Raw genomic sequence first — 25,909 nt, 5'->3', positions numbered from 1 at the left:
CCGTCAAACGGGCCATCCAGGAAGTTCTCCATCGAGCCCACTTCCTGTTTGGTCGTACTCGCTACCGTCACAGCTTTGAGGCCGCGACCCAAGGAAGCGCGCTCATAAGCTGCTGACTGACGTGAGAGCCCTGAATGGATTTTTGACCCGGAGGTGCTCCGAGGAAGTCCTCAGTCTTGCAATCCTGCTTGATAAGAACCGACAGACACTTTATTAGGTACACCATCCGCCAGTGGCAACCTTGCAAGAAGCTTCCGCGCTGTTTTTTCCTCCTCTCTCTGAGAACGGAAGCTTTGATTGAGCGACCATTCCTTCCTGACTTGGCGGCGTCCCATCCTGCCGCACAGGAAAGGTGTGCCTGTCATCTGCGTGTTCACGAGGAGGAGGGAGAGGGGGTTGAATTCTCCAGGCGCTTGCAGCTGCCAGTATCGGTGGAGAAAAGTTTGGGACTTGCAGGTTCTGTGTTCCAATCTAGCATTGTCAGCCATTTTGTCCATCCGCAACAAACTGGAGAGTTCCCTGGATTCTTTGGGGACTTTTATTACTAGATTGAAATTTAAAGTATTTGACCATGGCAGCAAAGTTGGGTGAAAAAAAGTGTCGGCTTGCTACGCTGTCTGCCGCTCTGTGAAAAATGCAGTAGACCAGATAATCGAAGATGCCGCCAAGATGCTTCTTCACGCTCCCCACATGCAGAGCTCACAAATTCCAACTTTAATCGCTTTTGCCCCGGCAGCTGCAGTGAGAAAGACGTAATCAGGGACCGTCGGCGTGTGGTCATATTTTATTTTACGACGGGACATATTTGCGTGTGTCGCTGTGGGGGGGCCGCCGCCGCCAAATGTGCCGGGCCTTCGCCATCTGCTGCTACTTACCCTGGTGTTGAGAAATTGCAAATTCGTGGCAAGTGTCCATGCGGACACATGTGACGCATTTACAAACGTAAAAGTGCGGCGGCGGCGGCCCTGTGAGGAAATGCGGAGGCCGGGCGAGCGGCGGCCCTGTGAGGAAGCGCATGGAAAGAACATGAAAGCTATCTTCTTATGGAACTGACTTCTCCCAGCTTGTGTGTTTTATGGCCCTGCATCCAAAATAAATCACTGCAGTCTAATTTTGGAGCGTGTTTGGCTTCTCGAGACTTATAATGCTGCCTACCAAGTTTTAGCTTCTTGAGATTTTCTGCAGGGTCTACTCATGGTTGAGATGTCTACCCAATTTCATGTTGGAACGTGAGTTCATCCTCTCAAACTCACTGAAATTTAAATTATTTCAAGGGGTGGCAGTGCCCCTGCCTCCCCACCTCCTAGCTCCGCCAGTGCTGCTCAAGAGCATCCTTTTGTCTCTTGCACGTTCCAGAGTTGGGAGCCAAAGTCCCTCCGTTCCCTTCTTTCTTTTCCTCTACAACCGCATCCCCCCTAAAAGTGGGGAGGGAGGGGGAGGAGGGCGTGGTTCTGCTGCTGGAGGAGGAGAAGAAGGAGTGGTGGTGGGAGTGGGCTCCAGCAGTCAGCCGGTCGGCGAAGCTCACTCGGCTCCAGTGTGGATGCTCGTGCAGCACGGATTTCAAACAAAAGCAAAACAAACCCCCGGAGGATTGGCGACGTGCGCGCTCTCACCTGACTCGGACGTGCGCGCGCAAGCAAGAAAGAAGGACGGAAGAACTCTTATGGAATTGCCCTATTTTCTTCCCCTCTCGTGTGAATGCGTTCCTTTTTCTGCATCGCAATCAGCTTTACATCGGGGACACCAGCCAGAGGCGCGCGCGCGTGCATGTCCTTCCAATGAATGTAAGTCTGAGAGCACACGCACGCGCATACAATACACGCACTCGTTTTGCACAATGCACATCTTCCATGTGCCGGTGTGCAGCATGCTGTCGTGATTTTTTTTTTCTGGGGGGGGGTGGCATCAATAAAAGGTTCCGTTTGGGTGCCCTTGGCTTTTACGCAGGACCAAAAAACGGTCCGTTTGCCAATCCGATAAATCAATACTTCCGCGTGAGATCCATTAATTGGTGGTGAATACATATTTAATCTTCCAGTACGTGAAGAAGAGGAGAATCCAAAAATGGGGCCAAGCATAACCAGAGGACGAACGTAGAATATGAAGCAGATGGAACAGACGGACAAAAGTATTAGGACAGCAGTCTGGGAAAAAGTCTTCAGATAAATCGAAGGACAAAAGTATTGAGACACCTGCAGGAAGTGGAGAAGTTTATGGACATAATGAACAAAAGTATTGGGACAGGGACAGGGAAAAAAATGTGTTAGCAAGTGAAAAACGGATATGGACAAAAGTTTTGGAACAGGAAGTGAAAAACAATATGACATGAAGATTGGGTGAAAAGTAGTAGGACAACTAAAGAACATACTGGACAAAAGTATCTGAAGAAAATGATCAGGGCGTGAGATTCTCGCCCTACTGCAGCAACCTCGTTTGTTTAGTCGGCCTGGTTGAAGCTGGCCTGTCACTCAAATTGATTTGTGCAGCGCCACCTACAGCACAATGTGCTCTTGGGCATAATTAACGGTATTTAAGAATGTCCTAAAAGACAGAGGACACGGGCCTGGAGTGTTGGTCTGGAGCTTATCGGCTAAAGTCAACACGGGGCCTGTTTGTGCACACGTGTGTGTGTGTGTGTGTGTGTGTGCACACAAAAACAATAGTGCAGATGTGAGTCGGTTTAGTATTGGCGGCGTGCGCCGTTGAGGATGGTCGTCCTTCCTCCCGGTCGATCGATGAGAATTCCCCGTTTCATTAGCGTCGCTCCTCGGGGGATGCGCCGTTGCCATGGCAGCTGCCGCTGGTCGCCACGGTGGCCGTCCGATCGGCCTTTGTCAAGCCAGCTGGAGAAAAGCAGACATAAGTCTATTCACGAGACAAATTGGAAAGAAAAGAGAGAAACAATTTGAGACACACATACTGTTTGGAAATAAATGACTTTCTCCAAATGGTTCAAACTGAACACTTGGAGCGCTGCCCCTAGCAAGGCGACGACTGGACTCGGATCGAATGTCTCCTCATGGGTTTTTCATGAAGGCTCGACTTGCACTCGCCAGCGCAAAACCGAGCAGGCATGTGTCCATTTTTTAAGTGGACGGACGCCGGATCGGGACAGGCGAGCACAAATGCCAGGTACCAGACTCATTCCAACCTATCGAGTACTCACGAAGGCCGCCGACACCGTTCACCGATACTTTTACCGCCACGCTCGTCAAAGCCAGAAGCTCGGCCGTGTCGGCGGCTTCCAGATGCAGAGGTCAGCCGGCGTGACGGAGGGGCGGCTGCGCGTGTCCCCGAGGGAGCCATCGCCGGATTATTAATGGAGCCTCCTTGGGGGGCTGCTAAAACGAGCGCATGAGTTTGCGGTCAGAGGGAAGTCTGCCTAGTAAATCACACTTTCTATTTTCTAGCAATATATCTCAAGGAGAAAAGGTCTTGTCTTCTTAATGGATATTCTTTTTTTTCTGTTTATACGGTTGCCAAGGAAACTAAGACAAGAAAACTTTTGATGATTCTGCAAATAACACCAAAGTTGGGTCATGCATTTTTGTTGCAGCCCTGTTTGAGCTCCGCCATCCTGCTTTGATCACTCCATAAATATTCCGATCCAATACCCCAAAATCAGGTTCTTGAAACATCTGCTTTGTCTTGGTGACCAGGTGTAGCTGAGCCATGTCTCTGAGAAGCAAAGGGTCGCGACGACGGCCCGGTGGCTCGTCTTTCCGCTCTCTTCTTTGGCGACCGCCTGTCGTCTTCGCCGTCATTCTCGTCTTGCTCCGGTCCCCCGCCGCCGTCTCGGGGGCGCTGGAGCTCCAACTGGACGAGGAGCAACCGGCGGGCACCGTCGTCGGGGACATCAGCGCCGGGTTGCCGCCGGGCGAGTCGACCAGCCTCTACTTCATCTCGGACCACGAAAGGTCGGGCGTGGACAGCGACCTGATCATCGACGAGACCACCGGGATCATCACCACGGCGCGCCGCCTGGACCGCGAGCAGAGAGACCACTACAGCTTCATTGCCGTCACCATGACGGGCGTCACGGTGGAGGTGGCCATCACCGTCAATGACATCAACGACCACGCGCCCGTGTTTCCCAAAAGCAAAGCTCACCTCAAGATCCCCGAGCACACGGCCACGGGGACCCGGTTTTCCCTGGATCCGGCCAGTGATGCCGACAAGGACCAGTTCACTACGCAGGGTTACTCCATTCGGGAGGGGAACGTTGGTCAGGTGTTCCGTTTGGAGTCCAAGCGGGCAGCCAACAAGGCGTTGTATCTCGACCTGGTCATCAACGGACCCCTGGACCGGGAGAAGCGCTCCACTTACACCCTGGTCCTCGAGGCCTTTGACGGGGGCTCACCCAGGAGGGCGGGCTCCATGACTCTGGAGGTGGCTGTGACGGACGTCAACGACCACGCGCCGGTCTTCAACCAGAGCCGATACCACGCCATCATTTCCGAGAGTCTCCCACAAGGAAGCAGCATCCTGCAGGTCGGTCAACTTCTGTCTGAAAATGCGTCTCCATCCAGACACGTGAGGGTCAGGTAATATATTTTGTTGCAGGTCTTTGCTGCAGATCAGGACGAGGGGGACAACGGCTTGGTCCTCTACGAGATCAACCGGCGACAAAGTGATCCCGAGCGCTACTTTGTCATCGACCTCAAGTCCGGAGTCATCACGCTCAATAGACCACTGGACTATGAGCTTAAGAGAGTCCACGAGCTGGTGGTCCAGGCCAGGGACAACGCCAGCCACCCAGAGGTAGGACAGACGGACAAACAGTGGACAGACCGGCTGACTGATGCCAAAGTCCGATAAATGTTTCTTTTCCTTCCCCAGGTGACCAACGCTTTTGTGACCATTCACGTTCGCGACTACAACGACAACCAGCCCACCATGACCATCATTTTCCTGAGCGAGGACGGCTCGCCCAAGATCTCAGAGGGCGCCCAGCCGGGCCAGTACGTGGCCCGCATCTCCGTCACCGACCCGGACTACGGCGAGTACGCCAACGTCAACGTGTCGTTGGAGGGCGGCGATGGAAAGTTTGCTCTCACCACCAAGGACAGTATCATCTACCTGATCTACGTGGACCAGGTTCTGGACCGAGAGGAGCGCGACTCCTACGACCTCCGGGTGATGGCCACCGATTCGGGCACGCCCCCGCTGCGGGCCGAGTCGTCGTTCACCATCCGGGTGACGGACGTCAACGACAATCCGCCTTTGTTCGACCAGCGGACCTACAGACAGACCATCCCCGAGGCCGTCTACCCAGGATCTTTTGTCCTTCAAGTCACCGCCCGGGACAAGGACCAGGGTCCCAACGGAGAAATCCGCTACAGTCTCCTGAAGGGCAAGAACTCTCGCTCGGACTGGTTCTCGGTGGACGCGGTGACGGGGATCATCACCACGGCCGCCGTTCTGGATTTCGAGTCGGAGCCGTCGCCAAGCGTGACGGTGGTGGCGACGGACGGCGGGCGGCCGCCGCTGTCCTCCACGGCTCGGGTGGACATGGTGCTGCAGGACGACAACGACAACGCCCCCGTCTTCTCCAAGAGCTTCTACAACGCCACCCTTGAGGAGAACGCCCCGCCCGGGACCTGCTTCCTCCAGGTATAGTAAGACCTTCTTGCTAATGCTGCTGGTTTCTCTTGCTCCTGTTTGCATAGAACTGTTTTTTTCCTGACTAGTCAGTCATTGAACCCGTCCCCCCCACCTTTTGGCTTCCCAAATGTTTCCCAGCAACGTGTGTGCTGATATTTGCGTGCAAGCATCCGACATCCTGAGAAGGTAGAGGTCGTGAGAACGAAAGAGCAACTTAGAAGCTTTTTGTTGCCGCAATAAAATCGTAGAGTCGAGCGTCTTCCGCCCGTAGCGTCAGGGCCACATCCGACTCGCCACATCACAAGGAATCAAAAATCAAAGTCTAAGGGAGGCTAATGCTAATATGCTAATAGGTTCTTGAGAGTGAAATGCAATCTGGCGTCCGGCTGATGATTTCAAGTGCAGCTGTTGCTCGTCCGGCCGCCGGGGGCGGGACGGGCTCGGCGCCGTCTTCGGAAAACTCACAAAAGTCGACGCGCGCGTGTCATGTGTAGGCGCGCTTGGCAGCTGCGAGAGATTTGGGATCCCGTTTTGAAAGCCACCAAGCGAAATGCGCTCGACAATCGCAATTATCTCGGGAGAGTCTGACTTTTTCTTCAAATTGAAATATTACATCTTTATTTTCTCGGTGTCTGTTTAATGGTTTGAGATTGTTATCCAAGAAAAAAAAATGAATTATTGATGGCGTCTCATGAATTAGCATGCACACACACGGGAATTTTCTTAATCCCCATTCCCGCTAGAGACGTATCGGTGAATGGAACGCAAAGGGATGACGGTTGCCATGGCGATGCGGTGATGGGTGAGGAAAGAGGGGCGAAGGAGGACGGGAGGGGCTACTTCATCACTACCTTCTACTCCCACATGTGTGTGTGTGTGAGGGGGGGCTCCAACATTTGTCACCTCTCACGTGAAGGACGTCTGCAATGATGTCACGTGTGTGTGTGTGTTTGCATGTAAGGGTCGGGGTGCGCCATCTTTCAATAGGTCGGAGTCATCCTTCAGCCGTAACCATGGCAACCGGTCTCTAAGGACTACAGGGAGAGGAAAAAGGGAGCGATGGGGGGGTTTCGACCCAGTGTGTATTTTATGATAAGACATGATGGACAGCATTATTGCATTTTTTTTTCTTTGAATAATTTGAAATGAGGTCACCATTAGTGTCGCGTGGGGACTGTGGGAGTATTTTGGACGAGAGTAATCGAACGTCGGTCCGTGAGTTTGCAGGCCATATTGTCAACCACTTGACTGAGTTGGACTTTTTTTTTAAATGTGCTCACAAATTCATCTCGTTGTTTTCATTTTTTACGAGATGTATATTCTAGACGACAAATAAATTTAATGTTAGCGTTAAACGCGGCCTACGTGACAGCAGTGGCTCGAGCCTTTTGTTTCCTAAACGATCCAATTAAATACGGATTGAATTCGGCACGCACACACACGACAGCTGCTTTTCAAAAACTGAAACGGGGGGAGGGAGGGGGGGAGTGCCGTGTGTTAGGCACGAGTCCCTTTCCAGCCCCACTTAAACATCTTTGGAAAAAATGTCTCCCCCACACGCACACACAATGAGGTAAAAGTCGGTGCAATCTTTTGTCTGTCGGAGCGTAAAAACGTGGATGAATGGGCGAGCGAGCATCCACCCTCCCCCACATCATCTGCTAACAATCACTGGGGTGTGTGTGTGTGTGTGTGTGTGTGTGTGTGTGTAAAATGGATATGTGTACTTTCTACTCTGCGTCACTTTTTAACAATTGCAGAGAAACATGACTAAGAAAGCAATATATTCCCCCCCCCTCATTTAATTGTAATTTGCTGTTAGTATTTGTTAAGCTAGCATTTTTTTGTTAGTCTCTTGGCATTCCCTATTATTATTACTATTGGGAATTATTGCATGTATTATTATTATTTTGTTTTTATTCCCCATGCATGTTTTTTTTTCCCCTCATTTAATTGTGATTTACAGTTGTTAGCTTTTGTAAAGTTAGCATTTTCATTTGGCAGCGTTAGCATCGCTCATAGTTAACCTTCTTTTGGTTGCTAATTTTGTGCGGTGACACAATATTCTGCTCGAAAGGTTAGTCTCAAAGAATCGAGGGCAGGGTGTGAGTAGTTTTGCAACCTCTGGGGATAAAAAAGTCACCGTGTCCAAATGTAGCATCTGTAGGACTGTGACATATTTTCCCTCCTGACTTTCTGTTTTTTCACTTACATTTCAGAGTCTGCATTTATTTATTTTTTTTTTTGCTTTCATCCGTCCGCTCGGTGACTGTGCCACGGCCGCACGCTCGGTCTCCGTGGCAACTTGAAATGAAACCAACCATTAAATACGACGTATTAAACACACGGTGCGTTACTGTTGGCGGCCGCAACAGGAAGCGGGCAGCGGTGAATAATCGGCGCCGATCTAAATGGCGTGACGGAGAAAATCTCCATCTGGCGTGGTCGGCCTTTGCTTGAGTCGCTCCCCGGACTCGCCTGGACTCTGACTCATTCGCTGCTTTATTAGGAAGGAGGAGCGAAGGCACACAAATGGTCCGCCTGCTGCGACAGGTTGCACGCTATGGTGTGATTTCACACGGGTGGCCTGCAAAATTGCCACCTCGCTTTCACGCGGCAACACTGCGCAATCCGTATGTTGGGTGGTATTGTTGGGCCATGAGAGCAAAGTTGGAGTCTGAAATTATTGCGAGGTGCTAAATGGCGTGCTTTTGCGGAAAACCGTGGCTAAGCGCTAACGCTAGCAGCTTCTTTATCTGTCCGCAAACTGTTTGTTTGAAGCTTCCGCCGCGATTGGGGGCTCAGACGTCCACTTCCCGCCGCCGCGTATCGTCTCCGGCAGAACGTCCGCTGGCTCCGTCTTGACAATAGCGGCGAGGCTGACGGCTTCCCGCTTCCCGTCTGACGGCACAATGTCCCGGAAGTCACGCCAACACTCAAGGATGGAGTGCAGCTTGCTAGGCCTGGGAAAATTCTCACCTTCCACGTCAAATATGAAAAAATGAAAGAGCAGAACGAGCAGTTTTTCATTTCAATAGAATTCTCACAATGCTCAAGCGATATTTAAAGTCGCGAAACTTCCTTTGAAATTTTTTGACCTTAGGTCAACTCGTCTTCTGCACTTTGTCAGCGTTTTCTGACGCAGCAACAAAAGTTAGCTTGTGGCGGGACACAAAGTAAATTTAAAATCTTTGGTGTTTTTGAAGGAACAGTGGAGGAAGCACATTCTCAAAATATTCCCCACCCCTCAAAACCAAAATGGGACCCGAGAAATGAGGCGGAAACAGGCCAAGAAAACGGACCCGCGTGTCGTTGGGCGGGATTGAAGAACCTAAAATAAGCCAAGGAAGGAAATGCACATGTCGAATTAGAAATCGCGGGTTCAAAGGGGGAATACCCGAAAAGTTGAGCGGAACAAGGCGGCCATTGTGGGTGCGCGGCGGGCGGGCGGGAGGGCGGGCGCATTTTCACGAGGCCTTCAGGGAGCCCTGCGCTTGACACGTTTACGGCGACCTGTCCAAACCGCTGCTGCCGCCTTTGCATTCTCACACGCACACAAAAAAAAAGATCCGAGCGAGCCTCTTTAGGACCTGCGCAATCTTTGAAATACTTTTACCATGGCATAATCTTCACCCTAAGGCAGCTTTGATCAAGCTCTTAATTTTCTGTGCGACTCCCAGGCAGCTTTGGGGTGACCTCCTGACCCCCCCCTTCATCATGTGACTTCATCACGTCCCGCCGAACAATGTCGGTGGTCGGTTCGGAACCCCCCGTGACCCTTTAATCCCCCCCCGAGTCCAGTCTGAGCCTGGATGGTTTTTCGTCCTTACACTTTCTGGAAACCGCTTCAAAGCAAAATGGCCGACCTCGCGCTCCGTAAATAAGCCAAACGGATCATTTGTCAATGAACAATGTAACTTTTTTTTTTTTTTTATGGAAGCGTTTGTGTCTTTTGTTTATTTGAATGCGATCGGGAAGCGATAGAAAACGGGGTCACGGGCCCAGACGAAGGAGTACAATAAGCGATGACATCACCGCCGCGGATTCTACGGCACGATAAGCCGCTGCCGTCCGTCAGAAGACTTCTCGCTCCTCCTCCACTCACGGACAGCTGATGTGCAATATTTATAACCGTTCATTTAAAATCCGTCTGGTGCCAGAAAAAGATCAACATGTGTGAGATGAGATCTTAACCTCGCTAACCGCTAACAGGAATGCTAACGAAGCGCTTTGGGGATTAGCTATCAAAGAGGAATGGTGTGGACGAGTTAAGTTTGAAAACAAAATTGTGGAAAAGGATTCATTATCATGTCTTCCATTTTGGATGGCGGGTGTATATTCATTTTTGGCATCGTGGTGTCTTATCCAATCAAAACATTGCCAGGAAGCGGTAGACTGTACACGCAATCTGGTTTTTTTCTTTTCCTCCACTGGCTTGGAATGCCGCAGGATTTTTATTCCCTGGTGTGTTGGAGCGCCAGGCCGCCGTCACGAAACCTTGGCTCGGAATTACCTCGTGTTATTGTCGGGAGGTCCAAGACTCAAACAGAAAGGATTATTCTAACATTACTTTTATCATTATTATTCTGTTCTTAATATTTTGACCCTTGCAAGGAAATGCTCCAACCAAGTGACAGATTTTACCATCGGGTTGGCGTTAGCGTGCTAATGACGCTAATACAAGCCAGGAAGGCTTTTTTTATTCTTACAAGACCTTAGCAGAGTTTTAAAAAGAAAATCTGCCCCAAATCGTGTTTTATTTTGGACATTTGAAGACCTTTTCTGACTGCAGTTTGCTCAACATCAAAGTAGCTGGCTCGCGTTTAGCTCTTGTGGCTTCACGTTTACATTTTTCTTCGGTAAAAGGGAAGGAAACAAAAACATATACTTTGCCCTCCGAGAACAAGCGACCGCGAACAAAAACACGGATGAAAAGCGGTCGCCGTGGCTCATGTCTTACATCAGCGTGCTTCGCGACAGCGTTTCAGTCCAAATGTTAGCGTCTACCGCATTCGAACTTTGACCACAAAGTGGACGAATTCAATGTCAGTGACTCTGTAATCTTCCAGTCAAAACATTTTGACTCTGGGACATCTGATCACTAATAACAGGCACGTCATATTAGCTAACAATGGCTACATTGGAGCAGGCGTGCGCTAATGTTCCGGATTAGCATGAGGCTAATCGCTACACTTAATTGGGTCGTTTCTCCAAAGCCTCACACAGACCAGATAATTCATCCAGCCGGCCCCTCATTCAATTTTCCTTCCATTTTCTTTTTTTGGCTAACTAGCGTGCGACAAACGGCCGCTTCTCCGATGACCTGCGTTTGACATGCGGCCGGGAGGTTCAGGCCCGGGTCAGTCGCGAGGTTAAAGGGGCGCCGTGTAATCCAGTTAGCCGACTCCACCGCTAACCGCACAATACACTTGAGCTCTTTTGTTTGGACCGAGGAGCGAATTAGCCGACATATATTAGCATGTGAGCGACTAGTTTGAGATAATTTTAAATGTTTCGTTGATGTTGTCTTGGAACGTTCTCCTCCTAGTTTGAGGTTTTTACTGGGTAACCATATTTGGTCACAAAACAAAAAAGCATTCAAGCCAAGGACAAAAAGTAGCCTACGTCTTAGCGGGATGGCTGAGCTATATTTTCAATTCGAAAATGTTTCGATTCTGAAAAGTGAGCTCATCGTCTGAAAAGTCGTACTAAGTAGCAGCGACAATGATTTTTCTTTCATTTTGAAATATCGGGCATTTTTTCAGGACAGTAAAATCTTACAAATTTTACAATGGAATTTAATTTCCTGAATGTTTTTCCTCGCTGTTGGTCTACTTTTCCCCCCCCTCATTTTCTTCATTAATTACACAGCAGGCTGTTTTTTTTTTTTTTTTTTTATCCCCTTTCCAAATATAGAAGTAAATCTCTTTCCATCCCCCGGTTCATCCCTCTTGAAATTCCTATAATAATTTCCAGCTGTGAACGCCACATGAAAGCGGCGGCTGTAATGGGGTGCTGAAAGGAGATGGTCAGCAGGAAAAACAAAAAGGAGGGGGCGAGGGGGGGGCAGTTGACTTCCAAGGTCTCGTGTTATCATCAGCCCTGCCTTTTGTCTCTTCGCCAAAATCAAACCCCCTCCCTCGCACCGCCTCGCACCGTAGATCTTAATTGTGCCTAACTCGTCAGTGCCGGAGGAACAAATTGATTGGGAGGGAGAAGAATGTTGATGTGAGGAATGTGTTGAGTCGAGGGGAGCTGTAAAAACAGCACAGCAATGTTTTTGCAATCAATCCTCACTAGTCCAGGTGTCTGTCTTTTTAGAACCTTCTCAGCCATCTTGCCTGACAGGAATGAACACCACAACTCCAAAAAAAAAAAAAAAAAAGTCTGCATGTATTCAGTGTCCTATATAACGTTACGCAATAGAAACAAAACCCAAATAATCTACAAAATTAATCAATTGTCTTAATTATTTTTGCATGATAATCACCAATTTAGGAAATAGAAAAAAAAAACTTGTGAGAATCCACAAAGCGTAATTTAGTCTCATGACAATTGGCGCTACTGTTTTTATTATTCTCATTCGCATTCCACCTGTTGTTGTTCTCATCTTGTATTTATTGCACCCAGCGTTTGGGGAACGTAAAAACGAGGCACGCAAATAAATCTCGACTTACTTAAAAGGTTAAGCCCAGAGCATGTCGGCTAAATTTATGTTAGCGCCTTCACGTGGCACGCAGATGTTTTGTCGGCACGCTCCATACTGATTTTGTTTTTTTTCCCTTTTCCAACAATAAAGTTGTCTGAATGTTAGCGCGCGGCCGTAAAGACCCGCCGGATTGTCAGGACCAGGTCGCCATATTTGGACAAATGGAGTTAGCCTCGATAAAGTCAATAATTTTGTTTCCCGTTAGGTGTCCGCCACGGATGGCGACCGCGGTTCCTTCGGGGCGGTGTCCTACGCGCTGGCCTTGGGTTCGGGCGGCACGGCGTCCGCTCACTTCACCATCGACGAGGAGAGCGGGCGACTTTGCACCACGACGGCGGTGGACCGTGACGAGGGGCCTGACGCCTATGAGCTGGTCGTCACGGCAACAGACGGGGTGAGAAGCAAACCGTTGTTTTCCCCATTTTCTTTTTTGGACCGTTGGTATTTTTTAGTCCATATTGCGGCCATCTTGGCAAGTCCAGGCGGGTTGAACAGCAGCTAAATGTTAAGGATTTAGTTGAGTGTCATTTCGAGATTCCGCTCGTTCTTAAATACAAGCGGGGATCAAAGATAAGTCATTGGCGGCTGATCCGTCTCAACTATGCAGCCGAGCCTTTTCGGGATTTGTTCCCCCCGGCTCGGAGCAAATCCCCCAGATAAGAAAACGTTGGTCTTAAAAAAAGTGCACGATAAGTCGGATTTGGGAAGAAGTGTGCGTGAACCAAGCCGAAGTCTTCTAACTTTATTGCTGGTATCAAAGTATAAAAGGAGGTTCTGACTTGTTGTGGTCTTCCCTTTCAAGGGCGGACTGAGCGCGGCGGTCAGCGTCAGGGTGTCGGTGGCCGACGTCAACGACAACAGGCCCGCTTTCTACCCGCTCGTGTACTCCGTCAGCCTGAGTTCGCACAGTGCCCCCGGGACTTCTGTGGTCAAGGTCACGGCCCACGACCCGGATGCCGGCGAGAATGGCCGGGTGACCTACAAGGTGGCGCCCGGGGGAGCTTCTGCCTTCTTCACCCTCAACAAAGACACAGGTGCGGTTTCGCTGAAATTCATTTCGACTGCCCAAAGCCACACCGTAATGATCTGCCCCGCTTTAGGTGTAATCTCCCTTTCGCGGTCGCTCCACGGCAAAGCCAACTCGGTCATCTCCATGGTAATATCGGCCCAAGATGGCGGCGGACTGACCGCTTCGGTAGACGCCAGAGTGAACGTGAGCGTGGTGGGAGGCGCCGTGTCGTCGCCCGTCTTCGAGCAGCCGCAGTACTTCTTCACCGTGTCCGAGGACGTTCTCCGGGGCACCTCGGTGGGAGTGGTCCGCGCCACCGCCAAAACAGGTCAGGAATCGGCAGCTCCACCACAAATGGGCTTTTTCTCACCGTCACCCCTTGTGTCTTCAGTCCTTGCCAAAGACATCTCATACTCCATCTCCTCTGGAGATCCTGATGGTTACTTCACCGTGGACGCCGCGACCGGAACCATCCGCACCGCCCTCCCCTTAGACCACGAAAGCTGCCCAAGGCTGGACCTGGAGATCCAGGCGCGCTTCGGCTCCCCTCCCGCTTTCGGTGCCAGTCGGGTCCGCATATCCGTCTCGGACGTGAATGACAACGCACCCACCTTCATGCCTTCCTCATCGGAGTCACTCCTCCTGCCTGAGGTCACCAAGATCGGGACCATCATCTACCGCGTTCAGGCCTCGGACAAAGACTCAGGTCAGAACGGTCAGCTAAGTTTCGACTTGGTGGCGGGTAGCAGCGGACAGAGGACTTTCGGCGTGGACAGAGGCAGCGGGGAGGTGCGTCTGATCGGGGGACTCTCCTATGAGAGCATCCCTCGCTACGACCTTCAGGTGGTGGCCAAAGATGGCGGGGCACCTCAGCTGAGCTCCACCTTCACCCTGGTGGTTCACATCCAGGCGCAGGATGCGCAGGGACCCCAATTTGACACGTTGACCTACCGCGTGGAACTTCGAGAGAACACGCCTCTCAACACACGCTTCCTCCAGGTTCGAGCTCTCAACAGAGAGGCGTCCGGCAATGGTGGAAGCGCCTCGCCGTCCGCCGACATTTCCTACCGCCTTCGGCCAGACGGCGACGCGGCCGGCTTCGGCATCGTGCCCGATAGCGGTTGGCTGTTTGTGAGAAGCTCTCTGGACCGTGAAGTCAAGGACATGTACCTGCTGACTGTGGAGGGGACCTCAAGCCAGGGCGGGACGGGGAGAACGGGAAGCGCTGCCGTCAGGGTGACCGTGACGGATGAAAATGACAACTCGCCCAAACTCAGCCAGGACAGAGTGTTCCTGGCTGTACGGGAGAACCTCCTGGCGGGAACGGGCTTCGGTAGGGTGTCCGCCACGGACCGAGATACCGGACCGAACGCCCGCCTTACCTACAGGCTTCTGCACGCCGACAAACACTTTCAGATCAACTCGCAGACAGGTGAGCGATTTTCTTTTCCGTTGTGGTTCCTCATCTCTTCATCTTTGACCTGTTCCTTCCCTTCCAGGAGAAATTAGCACTCGCCAAGCCCTGGATCGGGAGCGGCAGTCAAGCTTCCAGCTGACGGTAGTCGTGCAGGACGGCGGGACGCCTCCCCGCACAGCCACCGGCACGGCGCACGTCAGCGTGCTGGACGAAAACGACCACGCTCCGAGCTTCACCCACGCCCGGCCGGACAGAGAGCTCCTCTTTCAGGTTCGGAGATGTTGGAAGCAATACAACACAAAGAACGGCTGGCTAACGTTTCTTCCTTCTAGGTGAACGAGGGGCTTCCTTCTGGCACCATCTTGGGCACCGTGTCCGCCAAAGACCCGGACGAGGGCGAAAACAGCACCATCTATTATTCTTTAGAAGGCAAGCTTTACTTTCCAGCCGACACGGAGATCTCAGACCACTTCAAAACCATCTGACCCGCTTGCTATGATTTCCTCCAAAGGCTCCAGAGTGGAGCGCTTCTCCCTGAACGCCGTTACGGGGGAGCTCCGAACCGCCGCCCCGCTGAGGTGGGCGGAACGTGCCGAGTACGTCCTGACCGTGACCGCCGCTGACCACGGAACGCCGAGCCTCAGCTCCGCCTGCCAGCTGCGGATTCAAGTAATCACGCATCGCCGGCAAATCCGCAGTCTTTTTATAGACGTTTCCTCTGTCGAAAAGATTGCGAGAGGAAAGTCGGGGTGAATACGAGCCCTACGTAAACAAAAGTTTCCCGGCAATCTGTTTGAGTGCTTCCTGCACTAAAGGTTAGCGGAGTCATCAGAACTTGGAGCTCATCCGGGCTGACTTCGTGAACTCGGGTCGATCCCCGCAGATTAGCACTGATATCTTTAACGAAGGCGATAATCTTTGAGTGAGTTCAGAACGGAAATGGTTGCTAATCTGAGGAGGGGGCGGCCGACCTGGGTTTCGTTTTTGAGATTAGAGGGAGGGTCACCTTGGAATCAAACGTTTCCATATGTGACCGGGGCCGGCTGCGTTGCTTCGCAGCAAGATAAAGGTGCCAAAAAATAAAAATAAATACACAACAGGTGAGATCTTCACGACAATCACCATCTTGAGCATTTTTTCTTACTTGCAGTAATATTATCAACAAAGGAATTGCGTGTGACATCTGGTCATGTTCTTGATTAGAGAAGAAAGCCATTTTTTCTCAAGGTTGCTCCCGCTGAGGTTCTGGCTTGACTTTTTCTAGCTGCATGGCCTTCACAATCCCCCGAGACCTTCAGTAATGGAGCAGACGCAGACTCTTAACCTTCATCGTCAAATCAAATCGAGTGATTGGAACAGACAGGTCTAACCTGGCCTCTGATTTGCAGGTTTTGAGCTCCGCCAAGTCATCCCCGATGCCAAACGTGCTGTCCATGACGCTGAACGTGGTAGAAGGAGCTCCCCCGGGCTCAGTGGTGGGCTCCGTGCACCCGCCTGATGCCATCCCGGATGGCCAGGTCACCCACCTGGTTGTGGACGGGACGGACCGGGACGGGACCTTCATGGTGGACCGCTTAAAGGGCGACGTGTACCTGGTGCAGGAGCTGGACTATGAGAAGGCTTCTGAGTACATGCTCCACGTGGAGGTGTCCGACTTCTCCCGGGCTTTTCCCAGCAGCCATTTGGTGAAACTGAGCATCCGGGTGCAAGACAGCAACGACCATTCGCCGCGTTTCGCAGAGGATCCCGTAACGGTCGTCTTACCCGAGAACCTCCAGCCGGGAGCCTCCATATACACCTTCCAGGCTGTGGACCAGGTAGCAAAACACTTCTTTTAGCATAGCAGTTAGCATAGCATAACTGGTCTTCGCGCACACAGGACGGCAGCAGTCCCAACAGCGAGTTGCGTTACTCCATCGAGCAGCGCTGGCCGGACGAGGCCAACCTGCTGAAACTGGACGCCGTCAGCGGCGTGCTCACCCTCGGGGAGACCCTGGACCGCGAGACCACGCCGTCTCTTCACCTGGTAGTCCGGGCTACCGACCAAGCGGTGGACCTCGCGCAGAGGCGCTGGGCTTCAGTCACGGCGCAGGTGTTTATCATCGACCAAAACGACAACACTCCCATCTTCAGCTCGCCCGCCGCCGTCAGCGTGATGGAGGATCAACCCGTCGGGTCAGTTAGCTTCCAGCCGGCGTCTCGTCTTGAAAAAGCGCTTGAACTTCTTTTTTCTCTTGATTCTCGGGCAGCTTTGTGATTTTGTACGTGATGGCTCGGGATGCGGATGAAGGGGAGAACGGTCGAGTGTCGTACAGAATCCTGACGGGAAACGGTGCCGGTCACTTCGGTCTGAACCCTAACACCGGTAAGTAGACCACCCTTATGAACTCGTGCACACGATCGTTTTTCGAGGAATAATGTTTCACCAAGTTGAGGTCAGGTCGTAACTTGATGGAACTTCCAGATGGTGTGAAATTCTTCTGGGTGCAAATTGTTTTAGCTTGCGGTTTGTTTTCTCAGACGGTATTCATCTTTAACAGTCGAGAAGCAAGTACAGTAAAAAAAAAAATGGACGCCGGTTATACGTGGCAAAGGTCACCATGCACAACTGAAATTGAATGCACCAATGTCCTGGCAGGCTCGCTGTCCATCTTGAAGGCGCTGGACCGAGAGGAGCAGGAAGTCTTCAATCTGACGGTGATGGCGGAGGACGGCGGGACGCCTTCGCTCTCCTCCACCCAGAATCTCTGCGTACAAGTGATGGACGTCAACGACGAGGCTCCTCTTTTCCAAAAGACTGAGTTTGAGGCCCGGGTTCTGGAAAACCAAGGGCCCGGCACGACGGTGCTGACGGTGGTGGCCACCGACAGAGATCAAGGTTGGACTCTCGATGACGACAAAGTTAGTTTGCAAGATTTTTCATCGCCGTGTGTTTACACGCAGGGTCCAATGGGCACGTGACGTTCGGGGGCGTAACGGAGGAAGGTTTTGTCATCAACCCGTCCACTGGTGTCATCACCACCACTGCCGAGCTGGACAAGGAGTTTCGGGATCACTACATCCTCACTGGTACTCAACCTGACTTGACAGCGACGGCCATTTTTGTAGTCCATCCATCCAACAGCAAAGTCCGTCTTTCTGTCCAGTATACGCCCGGGACGGTGGGATGCCCCCCAACTTTGCCAAAGCCACCGTGCGTGTGGAGGTTGAAGACGTCAACGACAACGCTCCGGTCTTCGCTCGGCCGTGGTATGGCCTGGAAGTGCCCGAGAACCAAGACCCCGTGGAGCTGTGCATCCTCAGGGCCAGCGACCCGGACTCGGGTGCAAGCGGGGAGCTGGAGTACAGGATTACTGGTGAGAGCGGTTCTGTCAGTCCTCCTTGCCAAATATTTCATTAGTGTGCTGGAACGACTCCCTTGCTTCTTTGTTTTTGGCCGGGCGACGTCTGCATATAAATCTACGGGTCTGACACCAGTCTGGCTCTTGATGTCTGACTTTAAAAATAGCACTTGGCCTCTCTGAAATCTTTTCTCATTTTTGCTCCAGCTGGAGACCCAGATGGGGACTTCCACCTCCATGCCAGCACGGGAGCCCTGTCCACTCGGCGGGGCCTGGACAGGGAGACGAAGGCCGAGTACACCCTGGAGGTGACGGCCACGGACCGAGGTGCCCCGCCTCTCACCACCGCCGTCACGGTGGAGGTCCGAGTCCTGGACGTCAACGACAACAGCCCGGTTTTTGGCAGGAGCACCTACACTACTGATGTTTCGGAAGACGCCGCCGAGGGATCGCAAGTCCTGGCGGTAGACTTACTTTCTCGTCCTTCGTCCTCGTTGTGCCTTATTTGAAGTAAATGTTGTTTTACCTATTACGATGCGTTTCCAGGTGACGGCGACGGATGTGGACGATGACGTGAACGGGAAAGTTCTGTACTTCTTGAGCCACGAGGCTCACGGTGCCTTCACCGTGGACGAGCGCACGGGTCGCATCACCACGGCGGCCCCGCTGGACCGCGAAAAGCGAGCGTCGTACAGCTTCCGGGTGTTTGCCACCGACCTTTCCCCGGCGTCGCCTCGGAACTCCTCTGCTCAGGTAAGCAAAGTTAAACACTCGGTCCGACCATACTTAAAGAAATCTTTGCATATAAGCTAATGAAAAGTCCCTTCTTCTTTCTTAACCTCGGCTTCCAGGTGACCATCACCATCACGGACGTCAACGACAACACCCCCATCTTCATCCAGGACCCGCTGGTGGTGGAGGTGTCAAGCAGGAGGTCCCAGCGGGTTCTGGCTACCATGAAAGCCGAGGACAAGGACTTCGGGGCCAACGGCTCGGTGTTTTATCGCTTCGCCACTCCCGTGAAGGGCTTCAGCATCAATTCTCTGACCGGGGAAATCCAGGCCACAGAGCCTCTGGAGAGTCTCTCCCAGGCCCAGAGGACTCTCATCGTGGAGGCCATGGACCAGGGCACCCCGGCTCAGTCTGCGCAGGGCGTGGTGGTGATCTACGTGAAGGAGGTGGAGTACAGTGGCATTCGCTTCTCCAGGAACGCTAGAGATGTCAGCATACAGGAGAATGCGGCTCAAGGTTCGGCATATTGCAAAGGGAAGTTTGAGAATCAGAATTTGATGTCCGTCCTCTGCTCCTGTAAATTAGGTACAGCCGTGGTGCAGGCTCAGGCCCAGTATCCGGATGGAAATCGCAATGGCATCGGCTACAGCATCTTCAGTGGGAACAGACAGCAGGCCTTCAGGATCAACTCGGCCACAGGTGAACACAAGTGATGGAAGGAAATGTCCAAAGAGCTGGTCATTCACCCGTGTCTTCACCAGGGGAAATCTGGGTGCAAAGCTCCAAGGGTTTGGACTTTGAGGACACGCCCAGGCTGCGTCTGGTGGTGAAGGCCGAGACCGTGTCCTCCACCTCTTTCATCGGCATCAACTTGCTGCTTCAGGACGTCAACGACAACCTGCCTCGCTTCCAGCTGCAGAACTACGTCGCTTACATAAGGGAGGCTCGGGGATACGAAACGCCAATCATACAGGTACCGAGCGATTCGGCGACTTGCCGTTGGATTTTTTAACAGTTTTTACACTCGCCCAGGTCGTGGCCGAGGACACGGACCAAGGCCAGAACGGTCAGGTGACCTACTCCATTCAGTCATCAGGCATGAGCGGATTGTTCAAGATTGATCCGATGACGGGGAGTGTCACCACCACGGCGATCATGGACCGTGAGATCTTTACCCAGACCAAGTAAGGCTACAAAGCTACGAGGATGCTATCGAAAGACTCCAGTATTTTATATCTAACGTCTTGATCCAGGCTGGTGATAACTGCAACCGATAGAGGAAGTCCAAGACTGGCGGGTTCAGCGACTCTGACCGTGATCATCGTGGACCGGAATGACAACAGTCCCACGATACCCTTACCACAAGAAATCCGCATCTCAGAGAGTACTTAACGATACTACTCGATTATGTATACCTTGCGAGGCTGAACGCGACTGACATGGTCCTTGCGTCCGTCAGACACATTACTAGGTACCGAGATCACCCTGGTGACGGCCAACGACGTAGACTCTGGTCCCGCTCTGGCCTACTCGTTGCACATGGACCCAAGCGCCATTGGGAAGTTCGGGATTCACCGCTACACTGGAGGTGTTTGGCTCACCGCCCCACTGGACTTTGAGGAGAAGACGTGGTACACAGTGACCGTCAGAGCCACCGACAGCCAGCACCACACGGAGGCCAACATCACTATCCTGGTCCAGGACGTCAACGACAACGTACCGGCCTTCACCCAGGACCTCTATCAGGTAGGATGATCCCATCGGTCATTGGGACTAATACAAAATGCATTAGCGATGGTTCGTAGTGTAACCCTTAAAAAGTCGAAGCACTCAGGAGTCAAGACGCCTTTCGTTCCTGATACGACAGGTGACCCTACCCGAGCACACGGCAGCTGGCAGTGCGGTCGTCACGGTAACGGCAACCGACAGGGACTCCGGAGAGAACGGAAGGATCACCTACAGTGTCATGTCGTCCACTCAAGAGGGCTTCTCCATTGATCCCAACAACGGTAGACAAGCACTAAGTCCTGTTGGAAAGTCAGAACCTCTCACTCTTTGCCTCTCTGACCCATTCCAGGAACGTTGTTCATCAGCCAACGAGCAGAGTTTGACCCTGAACGTCCTTCCGTCAATGTGGTCATTGAAGCTCGCGACGGGGGCTCCCCCCCGCATTCCGCCCTCGCCACCATCCAGGTTCAAATTGCTGACGTCAACGACAATGCCCCCGTCTTCCACCAATCAGAGTACAGGTCGGTTTGGGTTGAAGGAAGACAATACCAGGAAGACAATGCCAGGAAGACAATGCCGTAATGTTCTTTATTTTCATTTCCAGAGCGACAGTTTCAGAGGACACCATCCCTGGGGTTACAGTCTTGACATTCGAGGTCTCCGACAGTGACCTCTCCCGGGAAAACTGCGGCTTAGACTTTGCTATCGCTAGCGGCAATGAGGGCTACGCCTTCCATATGGAGAGCAGTGTTCGATTCCTTGAGGGCCGCGGCTTCCAAACTGTTGGCTCGCTGCTCTTGGCCGAGGGTCTGGATTTTGAAACCAAACCGCTGTACAATCTCACCGTGGTGGTGTCAGACCGTGGCGTGCCCCAGAGGAGCTCCAGCGTTGCCGCCGTGATCACCGTCGGCGACGTCAACGACAATCCGCCGATTTTCAGCAGGGCAGAATACGTGGTGGCATTGAGCGAAGGGGCCGTCGCTGGTACAGAAATCATCCGACTGACCGCGACAGGTACCTAAATCTCGTCCTGGTCGGGTCATACCGGTCTCTGTTAATTGAGAACCTTTCTTCCCCAGATCCAGACTCGGCGCCCAATGCGGAGGTCCGGTATGCCATCAGCTCCGGGGACGAGGTCAACCTTTTCGCCGTGGACCAGTGGACCGGAGCTCTGCGGCTTCAGCAGGCTTTGGATCGCGAGCAGAGGTCCACTCACACCGTCATCATCCAAGCCTCGGACGGTCAAGGACATTTGGCTCTGGTTCCCGTGTTTGTGGAAGTCAAAGACGTGAACGACAATCATCCGTTCTTCCCGGTGGAAGTCCTGACGGCAAGCATCAGAGAGAACCAACCGGCAAATTCGGCCGTGACGGTTCTCCATGCTATCGACCATGACACGGGAGTCTTTGGCCAGTTGAGCTACTTCATGCTCGAGCGCTCGCCAGCAGGAAAGGACTTTTCCGTGGATTCCACCACTGGAGCGATCAGGAGCAGGAATCCCTTTGACTTTGAGAAGATCAATTCATTCAACTTTGTCGCACTGGCAGTTGATGCAGGAAACCACTCCGCCACCGTGACGGTGCAGGTGTTTGTCACAGGCGAGGATGAATACGATCCCATTTTCACATCCTCCCATTTCTCCTTTGAGGTCCCAGAGGATGGCCGGAAAGGTCAGAGCATAGGTCAAGTCCAGGCCAGTGATGAGGATGGAGGCGTCGATGGGATCGTCCTCTACTCCTTCCCGACGAGCTCTCCGTTCTTTGAAATCAACAAAACCACTGGTGTGATTGTCCTCAAGTTGGACAGCTCGGGGAGCGGTCGCAGGAGCAACGGTGGATCGGGTCGAGCCAAAAGAGAAACCCGGCTGATGACTCTGGACGTGAGAGCTCACAGTCCTCTGGCTGAATCTCGCCACTCCACGGCGCACGTCTCCATCGACGTCACCAACACGGGCTTCGGCCTGGCCCCTGACGTTAACGTCTTGCTGATCATCATCATCGCCGTGTCACTCGGCGTGATCGTTCTTCTTGTGGTCATGGCGACTGTGGTGTTCCTGGTCAAGTCACGCAGGAGGAAGAAAGCCCAGAATGCCACCGACAGAAACCAAGCCTCAGAAACCGCTCTGAAAAACTGCAGCTCGGGACAAGGAGGGGAGATGATCTTCCACCAGGCCTTGCCGGGCTATGTCGGAGAGCAGGGGAGTGGCGGCGGGGGTTCATATACAAGAGGAGGGTCCCTCGATCCGTCGCACTCCAGTGGGAGAGGATCCGCCGAGGCGGCAGAGGATGATGAAATTCGGATGATAAACGAGTACCCTCGCGTGGCCTCCATCAGCTCCTCCATGCAGGAACACATCTCCGCCAGGGGACCAGACTCTGGGATTCAGCAGGACGCCGACCAGCTCTCGGATGTCTCCTGCGAGCCTGCGGCTTTGGAAGGGAGCACTTGGTTCAAAGGCAAAAAAATGGGTGGGGGTCTTAGTGGAACTTTGCTCTCTGGGCAGCTCCCGGTCTATCGGGACGAGGGAGGCGGCTACCTGGGAGTCGGCCGGGGTCTAAATATTACCCTCCCGAAGGAGTACGCCTTCCCCGAGGATGGTAAACCATCTGTGGATGGTTCTCTCACAGCTATAGTGGCCAGCGACGAGGAGCTCCGCGGGAGCTACAACTGGGACTACCTACTCAACTGGTGCCCTCAGTTCCAGCCACTGGCCAACGTCTTCACAGAAATCGCAAGACTGAAAGATGAGACGGCCCAACAGAACCCCAATGCGCGCCAGCCCTTCCAACCCAAGCCCAAAATGGATTCCAAAGCCCGAATCGACCCGCCGCCGCTCATTACCTCGGTCGCCCACCCGGGGGCCATGTCGGTGCCGCCCAAAGTGCCTGCGATGGGACGGACGTTCCCCCACTTAGTATCCCTACGCCGGTCCCCCATCAGCCACGAGGGTTCCATTTCCTCGGCCGCCATGTCGCCCAGCTTTTCCCCGTCGCTTTCCCCGTTGGCGGCACGCTCTCCCGCCGTCTCCCCTTTCGGCGTCAACCAGGGACCCTCGGCGTCCATGATCAGCACCCGGGAGCCTTCGCTGGAGCGGAGTCCTGATCATGAGATGAGAATATGAGGGCCACGGACTATTTCTAGAACCTTTTTGCGCGTTCCATGGACTGGCGTTTATAGGGGTTCTCAGACTTTTTGGCTCCAGGGGGCCCTTCCGTGTCTTTCCGATCACTTTGTACCCATAAATGCCATCGGAGTTAGTATGATTGAATCTAGGTATGCACTTTTTTAATCATCCTAATTTATTGTCCTCACAGCGTTGTTCCCTCGCTGGCTGGCCAGAGAGCGCCATGTTTACGCCTTTTTGCATTTCAGTGTTAAAAGTGAAACAAAATGGACGCCAACGGATTGTTTCCATGTGCCAGTGCGAAACCGACATTTTTTTTTTCCCACATCAAATATTGACACGAGATTGTGTATTTGCGTATATGTATATTAGGATTCAGGATTGTGTGATTGTTAGCCGGGTAGCGCCTCGAGTGTGGATTATTTATTTTCTACATTGTTCTTAATTTTCTGGGCTCAAATTGCGGATCGAAACAGTAGGAGCAGAATCACCTCTGTGTCTTTACGAGCGCTTCCTGCATTGTTGATGATGCACAAAGGCAAATATGCAAACTTTACCGCACTTGGCCCAACGCGGCTTTGGGGCAAAGGCCAATTAGGTGGAAAGGATTACAACATGCACGCAAAGTCCTGAACAGTATTTCCAAATAATTTCCATATCACCCTCATGCAGTTTCTCAAGCCTCCAAAAACAAAGAGCTCAATGGTACTGTGCTCGTTTTTTAAAAGCAAATAAAGCAAGCAAATAAATTCCCCCACTGGTCCCCCCGGGGGAACGCATACTGACACAAACCGGAGTCTGCTCATTCTCGTCTTTGAAGAGTTGAAAAACAGTGATGGCATGTTCTGGGAATGACGATGACCTTAAGTCCAGGATTTTGTCAATTTTAGGGGCGGGGACGTTTCAGATGAGCTCATAGAAGGACAGTGGAGACGAGAAGAAAACATTTTCACAGCCTTAAGGGGGTGCAGGGGGTCTGGACCACCACTTACCTTTAATATTAAATGGACATTTTTTTTATTAAAATCCTTTGTGGGAGATGTCCCCTCCTGTCTGCAATTTATTTATTATTTATTTATTTACAGGAGAATTTTCAGGATTTTTTTTTGTATTTGCAGTTACGCTCATGCCAAGCTCAGACAAAAGAATCCAAATGTAGTAATTTGGCGCCAGCAACTCTTGTCCCCAAATGTCCATTTGCAAATATGATGTCATGGTTTGCAAAATGTGTTTTATGCGAGGCGCCATTTAAGCCAGGAACACATTATTTCCACCTTCATTATTTCCTACGGGGGGAAAAAAAAATGTTCCTGTCAATCAAAAGTCAACATTATTAACCTCGCAAAGGCAAATTTGCCGACTAATGAGTTTCCCTTGCCTCTGATATTTTATTTTCCACAAACATGATTTACTGGCTGACGTACAGAATGCATTGCTCTCGCTCCCGACATGGAAATTTATTAGCCGGTTTCTTGTGTCAGCTTGAACGTGGAGAATGTGCAGGAGTCCGAGTCTTTTACGACTTGGATCACGGCCCAAGTATTCCGTTAAGGCAACACTGAAACTTTGTTCTCGTCTGACATCGAAATTACAATCACTTCAAAACAAGTGGACGAGAACAACGCCAGGACTCGCCGTAAGCGTGCCGACGGCGGAAACTTCCGGGCGGTGGAACCTTTTGATACTTTTTGTGACCGGCCTACCCGGTTGTGTAAAGTTGACCCGAAGTCCGTTCGGTGAACTTTCCTTTACTTTACCACTTGAGCGGATCAGCTGGTTGAAAGCTGATTTACTGCGTGTGACCAAGCGTTTAAAAAATGCTTGCCGACGTTCAAAAAAGGAAAAAAAAAAAAGAGAGAAAAGTAGCTGACAACTTAAGAGGATGAATGTTTTTGCTCTTTCGGCCTTTTTTTTTGGAGCTTCCTTCCCACCGCTGGAGTTGGCAACTGTTGCCATGGCGACTAAAAAAAAAAAATGGTGATGTTTTTGTTTGTTCTTTTGTGGCAACAAAAATGTCTGCGTGCCATCCCGAAACTGAAATAGAGCGAAGCTTGCTTGTCCTTGACACGCCGCTGTGAAAATTTGCTCTCGTGTTGCCAAACCAATCGCTCGCCACGAGGACCTCCAAGTCTTAAACCGTTCTGTTTTCGTTTAAGAGCGTGCGATAAATATTACCCCCCCCCACCCCCCCCCCCATCGCCGTTCAACAAAGTGTGTGAGGTTTGTCGCGTGGAAAAAAAACTGA

General features: G+C 51.9%; 1 protein-coding gene across 1 annotated transcript; it reads left to right on the top strand.

Annotated features, from left to right (window-relative positions):
* Positions 1 to 1,486: 1,486 nt before the first annotated feature.
* dchs1b (dachsous cadherin-related 1b) lies at positions 1,487 to 24,708 on the top strand. The gene is made up of 29 exons (XM_049742665.2): positions 1,487 to 1,784; positions 3,660 to 4,491; positions 4,564 to 4,761; positions 4,840 to 5,613; positions 12,519 to 12,707; positions 13,116 to 13,347; positions 13,414 to 13,650; positions 13,714 to 14,754; positions 14,822 to 15,009; positions 15,072 to 15,168; positions 15,251 to 15,408; positions 16,128 to 16,556; positions 16,619 to 16,914; positions 16,989 to 17,104; positions 17,378 to 17,617; positions 17,683 to 17,808; positions 17,886 to 18,095; positions 18,288 to 18,544; positions 18,627 to 18,833; positions 18,932 to 19,328; positions 19,398 to 19,511; positions 19,574 to 19,785; positions 19,845 to 19,996; positions 20,066 to 20,196; positions 20,272 to 20,558; positions 20,680 to 20,821; positions 20,890 to 21,061; positions 21,145 to 21,554; positions 21,620 to 24,708. Exons 2-29 carry the CDS (start codon positions 3,673 to 3,675, stop codon positions 23,659 to 23,661), a joined length of 9,873 nt encoding a protein of 3,290 aa, XP_049598622.1. The 5' UTR covers positions 1,487 to 1,784; positions 3,660 to 3,672; the 3' UTR covers positions 23,662 to 24,708.
* The last annotated feature ends 1,201 nt before the right edge of the window (positions 24,709 to 25,909 follow it).

This window comes from Syngnathus scovelli, chromosome 15 (assembly GCF_024217435.2).
Source record: "Syngnathus scovelli strain Florida chromosome 15, RoL_Ssco_1.2, whole genome shotgun sequence".
In the NCBI taxonomy this organism is placed as follows: Eukaryota; Metazoa; Chordata; class Actinopteri; order Syngnathiformes; family Syngnathidae; genus Syngnathus; species Syngnathus scovelli.
The sequence above is the reverse complement of the archived record's forward strand: the minus strand, read 5'-3'. Positions and strand labels throughout refer to the sequence as shown.

Coding starts and splice junctions, on each gene's coding strand:
- dchs1b (XM_049742665.2), top strand. CDS start 3,673: ATGTCTCTGAGAAGCAAAGGGTCGCGACGACGGCCCGGTGGCTCGTCT. Junction 17,618..17,682: donor GGCCACCGACAGAGATCAAG/GTTGGACTCTCG, acceptor GTTTACACGCAG/GGTCCAATGGGCACGTGACG. Junction 17,809..17,885: donor GGATCACTACATCCTCACTG/GTACTCAACCTG, acceptor CTTTCTGTCCAG/TATACGCCCGGGACGGTGGG.